Genomic DNA, 12,917 nt, shown 5'->3' on the forward strand with positions numbered 1-12,917 from the left:
GCCCCGACGCTGTACAATACACATTCCTGTAGAACACTATGAACTCACTCGGGATGGCTAATGTTGCCAGTGATGTCTGAGAGGGAGAGCAAGTCACCATGCGGCACTTCCCCGCGGTTCAGAGGTTCCCGCGATGCCACCTCAGAGTACCATCAGCCTGCTGTGGCACCTCTTAGCACAGGGATCAGAGCCGTTTTTAATCCCTGGGCACGATTGGCTCAGACTCCCAGCCAAGACTTTCAAAAGTGCCCAGCGATTTTGGGTCCCTCGATTTTTGGGCCCCAACTGGACACAGTTTAAAGAGGCCCAATTTTCAGAGGGTGAAAATAAGCACTGAAAATAAGGCCTCTTGCATGTGTCTGAAGATGGGCCCTCAAAATCACTAGTCATTGTATGAAATCTTGACCGCCTCCTCAGCTGTGGCCACGGCCTGTCTCACCTAACCCCCAGCGTTGTCGTTTGCTCATGGTCCCATCATCCTTGAGGCCTCCACGCATTATTTCTGCCATTATCTTACTCGAAATCAAAGCTAGATTTTCCAGGAGGGACTTTAAGGATCTCTCATTACTGTATTTGAAGACTGGCAGCTCATTTGCTTTTCTCTTGGGCCTCGTCTACACAGGAACATTAATCTGGATCCAGTAAAGGTGTGAATTAAAACTGGATTAGTTAAACTGGATTAATCCCCTATGTTCACACTTTAATTTGGAATAAAATTGGCCTTAATTCAAGTTTAGTTCAGTTCACATCCTGATCCACTATAAGTATACTGGTATGATAATGCCAGTGAATCTCCCCCTGCAGACAAGCTCTGGGACTTTAGTTCCCCTGTGGCTTTTCAAAGCCACGTGCCATTGGGTTGGTAAAGTCAGTAGCTAATCTCTAAACATGCTGGGATGCCTTGGCCAGACATGCTGATTCATATGTAATCCAGCTTCCACGTGGTTCCTCTCACTGGCTTTTTGCCAGCCATTGGTTAATGCGACCCAGTCCCAGTGGCAGTTTTCAAGGCTTCGGGACGTCCTTTTCCAATCTTTGAGGTTGAAGAGTGGCCCAGTGGCTTAGCCACGTTAGCCTCACGTGGATTGCTACCGGACTAACGGATGGGCTGTTGTGTGTTACAGAAATGTCCCCGCGAGCTCTCACAGCCTGAGCGACGCCAGCAGGAGTAAGAACGGTGTCGCCCACTCAGGTGATCACCTCAGTGTGCCGCAGATCGCCCCGGGAGCACCATTGGAGTTGTCTGCTAGAAAGGGGACTGATTTATGGCTGCTAATTAGGCGCTGGATTGGGGTCCGCCCCCGGGGGGTGGGAGAGGAGGAGGCTGCCAGGAACAATGGCTTAGGGCAGCAGATTGTTCCCCTAGAGGCACATGGACAAAGTAGACAGCCCCCACCTAGCGTGGGGAAGGGACAGGGTCCTGGCTGTACCCGTTGGTCTGCAGAGGGGCACTGTGGGCAGCTGGATGGTGCAGGGAGCGTGCTGCGTGCCAGGCTGTTTGGGAGGGGTTTGCTTCTGGCATCACAGTCATCACAGCCCCGACAGTCCAAATGGCAGGGCCCAGCCTGTGGCAATGGGTAAAAATGAATCTCAGCTTAAGCGTAAGGTGCTTTGGGCAACAGGTTCAAGGCAACAATACAATGGCGCCAGCGCCCTCTAGTGACTGCCTGTGTAAATACAGCGCATCTGCTGGCACTGCTGCCTCCCAGATGCAATGACCTCTGACACTGGTGGTACAAATTCTTTCCGGGCCTGCTGCCTTTGTGGTCCTTATGCAGCAGCCGTTAGCTGCGAGGGCACGAGCTGTCGGGGGCTTTTCCGCTCCCCCCGTCACCAATACGTTTTTGCGAGCAGTGAGTTTAAGTCGCAATCGGTCGGGATTTACGTTCATGTCGGGATCCTGGTTTCTGTATTTCCTTAACTCTGTCTGAGCCAGGGAAAGTTTGCAAACACTTCCCACCAGCACCGGGCCAGCCCCATGGGTCATAGCGGCCGTGGGAGCTTGAGGGTAGGTGGGCTGCTGGCTTTTTTTACACACCGTGTTAGCTGTCCCTGCTCAGAGTAGGTATCATGGATAGAGCGCTTAAAACAGCGTTCGCAGCTGATATCCGAGAGACTCTAAAAGCAGGATTGGTCGCTGCTCATGTTAAAGGACCCAGCTGTGTTAACCCAAGCGCTGGAGGGGACGTAAACCTCTGTATATGGCCTGGCCACTAGAGGGGGACAGAGACACCATGTGACCGTGGGTTACGGTAGCAATAGTGCAGACAAGGCTGCAGCGGGATGGGCACCGGCAGGGTTTGTGGCGCACAGCCCTACAGCCAAGCAATGAAGGGGGCGGTTCAGCTCAAAGTGGCAATGTTTTTTTTAACCCTTTAAGGAAGATCCCCGGGGCAGCCGTGCAATGACGTAGTGTAAGAACATCGCTGGGAGGCGGTATCGTAACAGGGGCAAAGCTTAGGTGAGAATCCAACTGAAGACGTCACGAGAGGGTCTATTCATTTACAAAACCAGTGTCACAGCACGGGCAGCTCATGATTTTGGTGTTTTTGCTTAAAGCCCCAGCTCCCAGACTCCTGTGATCCCAGGGGACTCTCGGCTTTTGTTTTTCTTTGAAACGTGACCCCTCGAGTTTCAAAAGCAGAAGGCAAATAAAAGACAGCGGCGGTGGGCCTAGGTCAGCGCTCCAGCCTGGGACACAGGAGACTGGCTTCAGGCCCCTGCGCTGCCGCAGACTCCCTGTGGGACCTAATTTCCATTGAGTCTAAACACCTTTGAGCGTCTGGGCCTTAGTCTGTCTCAGCCTCAGCTCCCCGGCTGTCCAATGGGGATACCAGCCCTGCCGCACGAGGTGCTGTGAGGGTAAATACTGTAGAGACTGGGGGATGCTCCAACACTACGGGGATGGGAGACAGGTGTAACTCTAAGAAAAAAATCTCATGGTTTTGAAGCCAGGCTGACTAGTGGTGCTCAAATGCCTGGGCTGAGCAATGCTGCGGTCACAGCCCCATCTACTGCTAAGGTTAGAAAACCTGTCTCAGCACCTCTGTAAACTGTTACCCCTACAGCTAATCTCTGTCATGGTGCCTGCCGGGCCCCAAGAGCCTGCGTACCAACCCCAGGGCACAAACCCCAAACTGGCTGTGAGTTCTACCCTTAGATTTCACCAACCAACCATCAAGTGCAAACTCCTCAGGCACTAAAAGAGCCTAACCATGGAGTCACAGACACTCCCCCTGGGTACTCCAATCTGTCTGGCCACCCAGGTGAGCTACCCTTGTGATAGATGGTCCCTTACACCAAGAATCACAGCAATATTCCGTAAAAAGCAACAGAGAGTCCTGTGGCACCTTTAAGACTAACAGATGTATTGGAGCATAAGCTTTCATGGGTGAATGCCCACTTCATCAGACGCAGCAATATTCAGGTTACTCCCAGTCCCAAAGGACCAGTCACTTACCCCAGATCAATTGTACCTTAAATCTCATACCAAAGACAACGTTTGTAGACAATCCTATAATAAACTATATAGGGATTTATTAATAGGAAAAGGAAACTAGAGGGTTATTTACAAGGTTAAAGCAGGTAAACATACACACACAAATGAGTTACAATCTTAAGTTTCAAAAGGTAATAGAAGTCTATAATAAGCAAGCTCTATATGTCCTTTAAGACTAAGCAACTGGGGATCTCTTGCTTATGCCTAACAAACCTTGCCCCCCCCAGACTCCAAGCAGCACAAAGATAATCAGTGCCTCCTTGTTAGGGGTTTTATCCCCCCTCCTCTCATGTGCTCTGAGTTGCAAACTCAACTGATGTGAGGAATCCAATTGCATGACTCATCTTCATTGGGAGGGGGGAAGAGCAGAGCAACAAAGTCTTTTGTCCTTTGTCCACAATAGTCCATCCGGTGTCAATGGGCCTTTCTTGCTAAGCAGGACGTAACACCTTCAGTTGCAGATCCGTCCATCACACTAGTTAATCTCTCTCTCCAGTCAGGTGATTTATACAATTACAGAGGTTTACAATATAACTGCTCAAATACTACCTTGCCATATAGGATACAGATGTTATACACATAGGCGTATAGGCGTGCGCAGCCCATTTCATTAGGGTGTGCACCCAGGGAGTCCCACCCTGCCCTAGCCCCACCCCCATCCTGCCCCCATCCACTCCCTCCTACTTCCCGCCCCCTGACTGCCCCCCTCAGAACCTCCAACCCCCCCTGCTCCTTGTCCCCTGACTGCCCCCCTAGGATCCTACCCCCTACCTGTCCCCTGACTGTCCCTACCCTTATCCACATCCCTGCCCCTAGACAGACCCCCAGGACTGCACGCCTATCCAACCGCTCCTCACCCCCTGACAGGCCCCCCCCAGAACTCCTGACCCATACAACCCCCTCTGCTCCCTGCAGCTGCAGCTCTGAAACCTGGGCTGATTGGGGAAGTAGCCACAGCTGTGGCCACACCCCAATCAGGCCACAGCTGGCCCTTATAAGAGGACAGTGGGCCAAGAGCAGACAGACTCTCTGCCTCCAGAGAGGCTGGGGCGGGGCGGGGCGGCCTGGCCTGGCTGCTGGGAAGCTCAGGGTACCCAGAGTGAGGCAGGGCTGGGGAAAGGCCAGAGGGGCAGGGGAGCTCCAGGCTGACAACTCCCCAGGCTGCAGGGCCTTGTCCAAGGCTAGGGTTACCATACTTAAGGTTTAAAAAAGAGGACACTCCATGGGACCCTGGCCCCGCCCCTTCCCCTCCCCAACTCTGCCCCTCCCCCAAAGTTCCAGCTCCAACTCTGCCCCCTCCCCTGAACATCCCGCATTCCCCCTCCTCCCTCCCAGCCACGCGAAACAGCTGCCCGAGCGATACCGGTTTGCCGGGCAGCCTCCACACCCGCTGCGCACTGGGCCGGGCGCTTCCCCAGCGCAGCCGGAGCCCGGGAGGGGAAGCGCCCGGCTGGGGACGCAGGGTCTGGAGGTCTGGGGGCTGTCCGGCAAACCGTGAAGCCGATAGCGCTCGGGCAGCTCAGCTCTTCAGCTGCACAGAGATGAGGTGTCTGGGGGGAGCAGCAGCAGTCACCGGAGCCTGCTGTAAGGTAAGCCAGGGATGCCGGCAAAGCTGGGAGTATTTTTCCCGGACATGTTCGGCTTTTTGGAAATTCCCCCCACACGGGGGTTTGATTACCAAAAAGCCGGACATGTCTGGGAAAAACCGGACGTATGGTAACCCTATCCAAGGCCCCATAGAGGCACTGGGTTGCAGAGAGAGGCAACAGGTCCAGACCTGACCTTGCCTATGATGAGTGGCTGACACTGCAACCTGCCCCAGGGCGCGGGGGCTAGTTGGTGACTGGCAGTAGCCCACAGTGAGGCAAGGTGGGGATTAGAGGGTTGGGGGTTCCCCAGAGAGGGGAGACCCAGAGGCAGAGTGTGGGGGCATTGCCAGGGGGCAGCACCCCAGATAAAAGGGCACTGGGGTATGGGAGGGACACGGGGACAGCGGTAAGGCAGATCACTGGCCTGCAGAGGGTGCTCCGGAGGCTGGCGAGGTAATTCCCTGAGATGACCAGCAGGAGGTGCCGCAGGGGTGAGTCCCACATTGCTACAGCCCCCCCCCCCCCCCCCCAACAATTCAGGTGAAAATGGATTTTTTTGCTAGAAAAAGGCCATTTTCTCTCAACAGAAAAAATCTTGCAAGGGAAAATTTTGGACCAGTGTCCGTAAACTGAAAGGGTGGAAGTTGATAGTTTGTTCCTGTCCCAGTTCAGGGATGAGCTGCACCTCTCTCAGGGCTTGTCCACAGGGCGAGTTAGTGCACGGCAAGCCAGGGTGTGAATCTAGAGCATGCTAACGTGCTGCGCACTAACTTACCATGTAGACAATTTCCCTCCAGATTTAGGTAGGCCCGACTTAGCCCTGGTACCCCTGCTCTTCTGGGGCCAGCTAACAGTCTTTCTCTGCAGACCCTGCGTCTCTGTGAGCTTCAGGCAGGGCCGGCTCTAACTTTTTTACCGCCCCAGGCAAAAAAGAAGAGCGCCGCCCTACCGTAACACCCCCCCCCGCCCCCAGCACCACACCGCCCAAACTCCGCCCCCCTGAGCGCCGCGCCGCCGAACCCCCCCGCCCCCCCGAGCGCCGCGCCGCCGAACCCCCCCGCCCCCCCGAGCGCCGCGCCGCCGAACCCCCCCGCCCCCCCGAGCGCCGCGCCGCCGAAACCCCCGCCCCCCCCTGAGCGCCGCGCTGGGCCACCCAAGCCCCCGCCCCCCCCCCGAGCGCCTCGCCGGGTTGCTCAAACCGCCCCCCCAGCGCCGCGCCGGGCCGCCCAAACCCCCACGCCCCCCCCCGATTGCCGCACCGGGCCGCTGAAACCCCCGCCCCCTCCAGCCACCGAAACCCCCGTCCCCCCGAGTGCTGCGCCGCCCAAACCCCCGCCTCCCCCCCCGAGCGCCTCGCCGGGTTGCCCAAACCGCCCCCCCAGCACCGCGCCGGGCCGCCCAAAGCCCCACGCCCCCCCCGAGCGCCGCACCGGGCCGCTCAAACCCCCGCCCCCCACCGCCGCGCCAGGCTGCCCAAACCTCTGGAGCGCCGGGCGGGGCCAGGCCGCCCAAACCCCTGGAGCACCGGGCCGGGCTACCCAAAGCCCCAACCCTCCCGCAGCGCCGTGCCGCCGAAACACCCCCCGCGCTGCCCGGCCGAAACAACAAAAACTGTCACAGGATTGGGCCCCTACTGAAGAATGGAGAATTGTTGCTTTCAGTGGGACTGCTTTGCTTCAAACCACCAGGAGGAAGTCAAAGAGGGCTCAAAGTTTGCCTTCTGCCTTTCGTTGTTTTCCTGTTTGAATGAGATCTTGTGATACAAGATGTAAAGCTCCTTTTCAGCTGCCGACGTCTGACCTTAACAAAGGACCCTGCGATGCTATAAGAATGGGGAGTGTTAAGCTGGGGATGTGGTCAGCTCCTGCTGTGTCTGCCCCGCAACCTGGACGCAAACCGTAGCAACGCAGACTTCCTTCCGGGACCTTCCCCTGTGCGAGTGTCACTCTGTGAACAGAGAGAGAGCTGTGAGGCAGGTTCCCTTAAGAAATGCAGAGTCACACCCAGACTCTGCTCATGGCAGGCAGCCATGCGGCCAGGGCAGTTACTGTGAGCATGCTGGGAACGAAGGCACTTGTTCCGGAAATGCTCTCCTCTTTGGAGTGAAATCGGGTCTCTTGAACGCAGGAGGCTGACAGAGCTGCCTGGGCCCAGGCACGGTGCTGCGGGGCTGCTGCTGTGTGCACTTGCCTCCCCCAGCTCTGACAACACACCTCAATCGGACCTACAACATCTTGTGCTATTGCAATCTGTGGTCCCCCAACACAGACTGGTCCATACACTATGACCATGGCCTGCCACGCTCCCAGCTACTCCAGCACAGCTCCCACCCGCTCTGCCAATGCACTGCTGTCCGAGGTTGGAGTATCCCCTGCCAGTCCAATTCTCCTCCCTGCCCCAGCTCTGCCAAAGCACCTGCCTGCTGCCTGCAGGGCCAAGTCCCTGCTAACCCAGCGCTGTGGAAGTACAGAAACGTCTCACTGCTACAGATATTACCATTAGCCAACAGCGGCACCTAGCGCCAGCTGCCCCTTAGTAACTCTCTAGCCAAACCTCGTTAATTCGGGGAGTGACTATTGTTGTTTGGTTATTTGCTAATTTGCAAACAACCCCCGCTCCCTCCCCCAGTAGGGTGACCAGATGTCCCGATTTTATAGGGACAGTCCCAATTTTTCACATTTGCTGTCTGGTCACCCTATCCCCCAGGAAGTTGCACACATGATAAAGATAGGCGAGGCCAACATATCCCACAATGCACTCTGTTCCTTTAGGTTGATATATGAATGTTCCACAGTGTTTTTAACATGATCTTAGCCCTGCGAGTCCTCACTACAGCCTCTGCTACTAAAACTCTGCTACCAAGCGGGATGGTTGGTGGAGACCAAAAACTGGGTCTGAGAATCATCAGGTTTGTGGATAAAGGGCAAGCGATTGTTTTGGTCAACCCGGTACGTCGACCACACTCTGATATTTACCTCCTGGCTGGATGGGGGCAAGTGGCACCCTGAGTAGGTCACTCGGGAAGCATTTGGTTGACGTTCTTTCTGGAACACAGGGGTCTTTATGGCAGTAGCTGGGGCTCACAACTGGGAGGAAGAGAAAAGGAATTAATACTAATACCTCGCTGTGATACAGCACTTTTCATCCATAGATCGCTAAGCAGTTTACAGTGGAGGTCAGTGTCCCCTTTGTACAAACAGGGAAACTAAGGCACGCAGCAGGGAAGTGACTTGCCCAAAGTCACACAGCTGGCTAGTGCCAGGACTAGAACCCAGGTGTCCTGCAGCTTAGTCCAGAGCTGTATCCACTAGGTGACACTGCCTCCGACAGGGCTTAGTGCCCTTGATAACAATGGATAGCTGCATGGAATGTAACATATGAACAGGGGGTTAAGGCTGTGCTCCTTAGTAGCCAAACTAAACGGGGGATGCTCTGATGGTCACACGCACTGCTTCCCTTCCCAGGTTAGTTGCTGTTTTGCATGGAAGGGGTTCTGCCTTTGTCTGGCACAAAGAAATGTCAGATTCCCAGAGTGACTGCGTGAACTCGGTTGAGTCATTTTGCCTCTTTGTGCCTCAGTTTCCCGGTCAGCAGCACAAGGCTCTGGATGCTACCACTCCTGACAAGGGGCGTGAAGCTTCATTAATGAATGTTGGTGAAAGCCTTTCGTCCCCTCAGCTGAAGGGCGGGCGGGCGGCTGTGGCGTTTGGTGCACTTTGGAGCACAGAATGTTTCCCCTGCTTTACAGCTGGCATCTGAGCGCCAGCCTGAGCATGTCAAAGCCGCCCAGCAGATTTTTATGTCCCTCTCGCTCAATTTAGCACCTGACCGAGCTGGGCCTGGCGCTGAGCAGGACACCGGCCCTTTGCCTGGACTAAAACATGGGCTGGGGTTTAGGTCAGGTGGATCTAATGTGGATCAGCTACACCTGCTCCTAGTGAAGATGCAGGTAAGAGCTTTAGCTCCGTTGTGGCTGGTCGAGGTGTGGCGTGGTCAGGAGCCAAGGCCGGACCTGGGACAGCTGAATCCAGCTCATGGGGTGGGGTGCAGAGGAAACGGATGGGGGAAGAGGAGCTGGGGAGGGAAGGGCAGAACCATTTTGGGGTGAGAGCAAGACAGGAGCTGGACTCTGTGGGACAGTGAAGGGGGAGAGGTGGATTTGGGGACTGGGGAGGAGGTGGGCTGGATGGACTGGGAGGAGGGGGAGTGTGGGGGGTGTCTGCCCCACCCCCATGTTAGAGGGGGCTGCAGCAGGCCAGTGGGCCTGTGCAGCCCGTCAGCCAATAAGAGAAGGGCTTATTGGGAGCCTATCAGGGCCCAGATTGGAGACAGCCAATCTGGGCCAGGCTCAGCCCTATAAGAAGGCTGCTCAGAGAGAGGAGAGGCAGTTTGTCCCAGGTCTTCGAGAGGGGAAGGTCTGGCTCCACAGCTGGGAGACTAGCACCCGGGACAGCGCAGGGCTGGGCAGGCCCGGGGGAGCAGAGGGTAACTCCAGCCCGGTGTCTGCCAGGCTGCAGGCCCTGAGGGGAAGGGCCTAGCCGGTGCGAGGGGCCGAAGGGGAAGCGGCCCAGGGACGTGGACAGATGGAGGGAGAGAAGGAGGGTAGGACGGCTGCCACTAGAGGGTCCCTGGGTTGGGACCCAGAGTAGTGGGTCGGCCTGAGTCCCCCTTTTCCCCCCCTTGCAGTACACCCAGCCATCGGCCATAGGGAGCAGCCAGTATAGACTACACCAGATCCCTGACAAGAGGGATTAGACTTTGGGGTGTGTGGTTGGACATGGTGGTGGGGGCATTGACTGCTGATTGACCCCCCCCCGCCCCGCAAGGGGGTGTGGATGGACTAAGGGGCACTGCCGGAGGGCAGTGGTCCAGAAGAGGACACCGCGAGTTGGGAGCGACGCGGGCTCAGAAGCCAATCGAGGGCGAGACGACGGAGGGGACACCACCAGGAGGGGGCGCTCCACTGGACAGAGCTAATTCCCGAGACAACCAGTAGGAGGCGCTGCGGTGGTGAGTCCCCAACCCCGTCACAGGGAGGTAGTGAGAGCCAGATGGAGTCCTAGGGGAGGGAGGGATTTGGTCGTGGTGGGAGGCCGAGGACTTTGATTTTGTGGTGGGGAGAAAGGAGGGAGGGGTAATGGCAGGGGGAGGGGATGAGGTGAATTTTGTGGGGTGGGGGGAGGATGGGCTGGGTCCATCTAGTCCCTGCCCACACACCCCTTCCTCCCATCCTGACCCATGCCCCCGCCCACACCCCCCTTTCTCTCACCGAGCCCTTGACCACATCTGCCTTCCTGACCTCCAGCCCCCTGCCCAGACCATTTAGCTACCTGCCCTAGCTCACAAGCCCCTGAGATGCTCTGGGAACCTAGGGCGTCCTCCCCCCCGCCCCCAGACGAGACCCCCGCAGTAAGTTACTTAGCTGATGTCTGTGCCGGTGGGGTGCGCTCCCAGCTCCTTGCTCCATGGCTCAGCCTTCAGGGGCTGTGCGTCGTAGCCGCCCTGTGCGTCCGTCTCTGGGGATGCTGCAGAGAGACGTCTTCTCATCACCTTCCTCCCGTCGATGGGCCAGAGTCCGTGTGCGTCTCTAAGGATGCGGATGTGCTACCGACCCTCCATACGTCTGGGCGGTGGCGAAGGCTTTAGGCTGGGTCCCGGCAGGGCGAAGGCTGGCTGATGGCGTCAGTTCTTTCCCTGTCCCTGGTGGCTGGGTGCGGTGCAGCCAGAGCCCTATGGAGGGGTGGGGCTCGGCGTTGCTGTCTGGGGCTCTGCTGGTATCCGGCAGGGCCTTGCTGCGGGAGCTGCAGGTTGCTCCTCCGGCCGGGCTGGGGGAGGGGAGGGAGCCTGGCAGCTCCGGTTCGGCCTGTTGGCCCCGGGGGGGAGCCTGGTGTGGATCTGGCGCGCTGGGCTGGGATGCCGTTGGCCTGGCACTGCTGGAGCTGCCAGTTCTCAGCCCTGATGCTCGTAGTGCTGGCGTTTCCCAAGCAGGGGCCCGGGTGTATCACGGTGAGTCCCAGAGCTCGTTGTCCTGGCCTCACATGGAGATCGGGTCTGGCTGGCAAGCCGGCAGCGGGCAGGGCTTCCTAGCCGGGGGCAGCGACTGGCGTGTGTGCCCAGACCCGCTGCTGGCTGTGGTCGCCACCCTGTGTATTCAGGTCTCTGCTGGCAGAGTCGTCTCTGGTCTCAGCCAGCAGCTGGGCTCCCCCGGCGCGTCCTTGCCAGGCCTATCTGGCAGCCTTGCGTGGGCGCCGTCTCTGTCCCCCACACTTGCTGCACTCGCGGCCCCCACGTCGCCGTCTCTTCCGGGGCGGCTCTCCCGCCCTGAGCTGCCCCAGCACCCGGTAGTAGACGCGGCAGCTGAAGCCTTCGCGCAGCCCGTGCTTCACATGCTGGGTCAGGGCCTCCAGGCTGGGGAAGACTCGGCAGCAGGCCAGGCAGCGCAGGCCCTGCTCGGGGGTGAGGAGCCACTCAGGGGGCGCTCCCATCGGCTGCTGCGGAGCCTCCTCTGCTGGCCCCCCCGCGCCGCTCTCTGCCTCGGGGTCCACGTCCCCCAGATCGGACCTGGTGTGGGAGCTGCTCGGGTCCGAGCCGGCAAAGCTTTCTCCTCCCCTGTAATTGGCCTTAAAGATGCGGGGGCGCTTCCTAATGGTTCCAAAGCCAGCCCCGGTCTCCCAGGCCACCGAGACGCCGTTCACGGCCCTGATCTTCATGTAGAACAGGGACTTTTCTTCTCCCTCCCCCTCGGCCTCTCTGACACGTGCCGAGCGCTTTCTCTTCACGCCCGCGCCGGGTGGATCCCCTGGGGGCTGTGCACACAGGCGGTTGGAGGCCGCAGGCTGCACGCCGCGGGTGGAGGAGTGGCTGGTGACAGATGTGGCCGTGGAGGTCTGCTGGTTTGGGTCCCTGGGGCCTGCAGAGGCAGAGACCCCCTGCTCCGCCGTTTCCCCAGGAACGGAGCTCCCGGCAGAGACCCCCTGACGAGGGGGCGACTCCCCTGATCTCTGCGACTCTGAAAGCAGAATGAGAGCCTAACTCCTGTGGCCATCGCCCCCTGCGGTGCGTCCCCCTCCGGCTCCCAGCCCTGTGTCCCAGGCCCAAAGGGGCCCTCTGTGGGCAGGGGGAGGGGGTCGGGAAGGGGACTCACTGAGTACGAATATCAGGGGAGCGACCAGTCAGGGATCTGACACGCTGCACCCAGGGAAGGGCCGGAGCCCCCTTGCTTGGCACACTGGCAACTAGGTTGGACAGAGCCCTAGACAACGTCCTGTCGGTGTCGATGCTGCCCTGGCCCTGGGGGGGATGGACGCTCTACCCCATTGGTCTGCCCCAGCCCTGACATCATCTATGACCCTGGCATGGTTACCAGGAGCAGCCTGAGACCTGGCTGTGCCCATCTCCAAGGCCCCTGGCTTAGGCTCGTTACCCCACGGGCCCAGGACTCTGCACTGGCATCTCTACATGGAAGAGCCATTTCGTGTCCCCAGATATCTCCTCTTCCTGGTGTCTCCTTCACCCTTGGGGGGGGGTGTCTGTGTCTCCCCCTTCCTCTTTTCCATTTAACCATTTAGAGGGCTCTGTCTCTCCCCACTTGGAGTCCGTTTCCCCCACTGTGCCCTGGTGGGGTCTCTGTTTCTCTCCCCTTCCCCCTTTGAGACCTCCCTGAGGCAGGCAGAAAGAGAATTTGAGTTCATCCTTGACCTAGGACCCCTGCCAGCCTCTCCCCCGAGTGTCCTGTGGGCCCAGGGAACGTCTTGCTCACCTGACCCGTCCTGGGCAGCTCCAGGATTCGTCTCTGGGGCTTCAGCAGGAAGCCCCTGGCTGTGCAGCAT

General features: G+C 58.3%; 1 protein-coding gene across 1 annotated transcript; it reads right to left on the reverse strand.

The window, feature by feature from the left end:
• Positions 1-11,312: 11,312 nt before the first annotated feature.
• LOC135891046 (protein FAM170B-like) lies at positions 11,313-12,917 on the reverse strand. The gene is made up of 2 exons (XM_065418535.1): positions 12,848-12,917; positions 11,313-12,097 (listed from the first exon to the last, which is right to left on the reverse strand). Exons 1-2 carry the CDS (start codon positions 12,915-12,917, stop codon positions 11,313-11,315), a joined length of 855 nt encoding a protein of 284 aa, XP_065274607.1.

Source organism: Emys orbicularis, chromosome 17, assembly GCF_028017835.1.
Source record: "Emys orbicularis isolate rEmyOrb1 chromosome 17, rEmyOrb1.hap1, whole genome shotgun sequence".
NCBI classification, from domain to species: Eukaryota; Metazoa; Chordata; order Testudines; family Emydidae; genus Emys; species Emys orbicularis.

Coding starts and splice junctions, on each gene's coding strand:
- LOC135891046 (XM_065418535.1), bottom strand. CDS start 12,917: ATGCTGCACAGCCAGGGGCTTCCTGCTGAAGCCCCAGAGACGAATCCT. Junction 12,098..12,847: donor AGCTGCCCAGGACGGGTCAG/GTGAGCAAGACG, acceptor TTCTGCTTTCAG/AGTCGCAGAGATCAGGGGAG.